The 3002-nt window shown below is 65.0% G+C and overlaps 1 protein-coding gene across 1 annotated transcript in view; it reads left to right on the top strand.

Moving 5' to 3' along the window:
- Positions 1-1585: 1585 nt before the first annotated feature.
- Positions 1586-3002, top strand: part of H696_02516 (succinate dehydrogenase (ubiquinone) iron-sulfur subunit) — a gene marked incomplete at its 3' end in the record, with an annotated part of 1846 nt that continues 429 nt past the window's right edge. Inside the window, exons 1-4 of the mRNA XM_009496424.1 lie at positions 1586-1631; positions 2041-2213; positions 2411-2686; positions 2877-3002. Coding sequence (XP_009494699.1) covers positions 2055-2213; positions 2411-2686; positions 2877-3002 — 561 coding nt within the window. The 5' untranslated portion in view covers positions 1586-1631; positions 2041-2054. The remainder of the gene's footprint in view (positions 1632-2040; positions 2214-2410; positions 2687-2876) is intronic.

Genomic DNA, 3002 nt, shown 5'->3' with positions numbered 1-3002 from the left:
GGAGCGGACAAACAAGGTGCGCTGCATGTACGCGGGGCAACGGAGGATAAAAAAAAAAGGCCCCGAAATAGGACCAGGGGAAATGCGTGCGCGGTGGAGGGGATCCGCCCGGGGTCGCGTGATGATTCTCTGTTTAAGAATGGAGTGTTGTTGTGATCTTTGTGATCAGAATCCATGGGCACAGAAGCCCAGCGGATCTGGTGAACCTTCGTGGGGGCCGGCCAAGGTTGATCAGAGCTCCGAGAAATTGAGGCTTTGATAATGATTGGAATATTCCGAGTCGACACGCCCACAGACGTGTGTGTGTGTGTGTGTGTGTGTGTGTGTATGTGGGAGACACTCCGAGGCATCCGGGATCATCCATCCCGACCGCAGCGTATCTCCGGGGAGCAAGGAAGCTCGGCCTTTTCTACCCTAAAACGCGCGCGCCACGACCCTCGCATCATCCATTGAGGAAATACCCCAACATTGTCTTCAGGCCGGCAGGTCGCGGGGGCGTGTTTTTCGGCGGCGGACCTGGCCGGTGGAAGGACAAGCGCCAGGGAGAGGGGGGGGGGGAACCGCCAGCCCGCCGCCACTGGCCTGTCCTTTCTTGCGTTCCGGTTTCGGCGTCCCCTCCCTGTTGGGGCCTCGCTCATCGCGCTGGGCTTTGTATTTGGACGTGCGCCCGCGCGCTGATCTCCGCTCCGGGGCCAGCGTGCCCGCCGGGCCCCGGCTCCGCGGGGCGTGGTACCTCCCCGGAGCCGGGGCGCTCACTCTCCTGGCCCCCCACCCCCCCCCTCACGCCGGAGGGGTGGCCCTAAGTGGGGGAGGAATCAGCCTGCCAGAGCGGGAGAGAGCCGTCGTCTCGATCTCCCGGTCCTCCAGTTAGGCAAGATAGAGGGGTCCCTGGCGCTGACGGTCCGCGAGAGGGGGGCCATCCCGATCGCTACGTCGGGGATGGACGCTGGCGCGCGTGCGGCGGGCAGCGGGCAAGGGCAAGAGGCGGGTGGATGGTCGGAAGGCCTCACATGGCCCGTGAAGACTTTGTACCCCCCATACATGTATGCATGTACACACCCGCCGTACACATGTTCCAGACGTGTGCCCGTGCTGGTCCTGGAGTGGGGGGAGGGAGGGGGGGGGGGCGTCCGCCCGCAACGGCCGACGGGTCCCTGCTGCCCCCTCTCCTGCCTGGGGCTGGGCCATTTTTCCGAGATCCGAGCCTGGTCTTCCGGGCCGGGGGCCAACATGCACACTGACATTGACCACCTGCTTGACTAGCGGGCCGCGCGCGCGCGCTCTCTCTCCCTCCCCCCGCCCGCCGATGGCTGGGCCACCCCACACACAACGTGCTTCGATTGGGGACGCGCTAGGCGCTCGTGCAGGACGCCCCCCGCCCATCCCCTTCGGGGGATGGGGAGCGACAGAGGGCGAGCCCGTGCACACTGGACCAGGCCGTGCTCCTTCCCCAGACGGTGGCCCCCTTCCAGGACAGCGCACTTGTGCTTGCCCCCCCCCCCCGCCCGCCCTGTGTTCGCGGCACCGGAGGTTAAGTGGTGCTCTGTCACCCCCTCTGCCCCCGAGGGGGGAGATTCCCCACCCATCTTCTGCCCTGACGTGTTTGATGCCCCTTCCCATTTGCACCTCTGGTTCGCCCCTCTCCCCTCCTCCGACCTCTCTCTCTCTCTCTCTCTCTCTCTCTCTCTCTCTCTCCCCCCCTCCCCCCTTCCTCCTCGCATATTCCCTTTCTCTCCCTCTCTCCCTCGGCGCACCTGGCCCGGCTTTCTGCACGTGCCCTCCCACAGGGAGGAGGGAGGGGGACAGAGGGGGCCAAAACGTGTCTGGCCTTTAGCGGCGACATTGGTTGCCTCTCTCTTGCCCACGCTCTTGAGCGCCTCCCTTGCCTTCTCCGGATCTTCGTGGTCGCACCCCGCGTTGATCCTTGTTGCTCCCCGACGGATCCCGCCCTCCCCCCACCCCCACCTCTCTCAGCGTCAGCCTGATCGCCACCCACTTACCCCCTCCTTCGTGTCCTCTCCCTTCGTGTGTCTTCCGTAGGCTGAATCTACGAGATGCTCCCCACCCTCGCCCGCTCTGCCTTTGGCACCTTCCGTCCCGGCTTCGGTGCCGTCGCTGCCCGCGCCTTCCACACCTCGGCCGCCGCTTCTCAGGCCGCCGCCACCCCGGAGGCCCCGAAGAAGAACACCCACTCCTTCAACATCTACCGCTGGGTGCGTTTGTCTTCGCGCGTGCATCCTCCATCGCCCCACCTCCCTCTGTCTCCCTCTTTTGCTTTCCTCCCCCCCCCCACACGTGCCTTTGTGCCTCTCGCTCGATTGCATTGGCTCCTCTCCCCCTCCCCCATACCCCCTGCATCGCAATCTCACCCATTCCCTCTGCCTCCTCCTCCCCTCGACCCTGTGTCCAGAACCCCGAGGTCGCCGGTGATAAGCCCCGCCTCCAGGAGTACAAGGTCGACATGGACACCTGCGGCCCGATGGTCCTCGATGCCCTGATCCAGGTCAAGGACGAGATGGACTCCACCCTGTCCTTCCGTCGCTCCTGCCGCGAGGGCATTTGCGGCTCCTGTGCCATGAACATCAACGGCACCAACACCCTGGCCTGCCTGTGCAAGATCGACACCAGCAAGCCGGTCACCATCTACCCCCTCCCCCACATGTATGTGATCAAGGATCTGGTCCCGGTGCGTAGATGTCACTTCCTCCCTGCCCCCTTCCCTCTCCTGCTTCTGTGTGCCTGCTCTTTCTTCCAGCACACGCCCTCTGGGCACGCCTGCTCTCCTCCCCCTCCCACTCACATATGTACTTGCCCTTCCTCTCCCCCCCCCCCACCGCTCCGGCTCCCCCTCCCGCTCCCGCTCCCTCCCCTCCCAGGACATGACCCACTTCTACGAGCAGTACAGCAAGATCGAGCCCTGGCTCAAGCAGAAGAACCCCCCCACCGACCTGAAGCAGGAGAACCTCCAGTCGCGTGAGGACCGTGCCAAGCTCGATGGTCTC

Source organism: Fonticula alba (genome assembly GCF_000388065.1).
Source record: "Fonticula alba strain ATCC 38817 unplaced genomic scaffold supercont2.3, whole genome shotgun sequence".
In the NCBI taxonomy this organism is placed as follows: domain Eukaryota; order Rotosphaerida; family Fonticulaceae; genus Fonticula; species Fonticula alba.
This window is presented reverse-complemented; position numbering and strand designations above follow the sequence as displayed.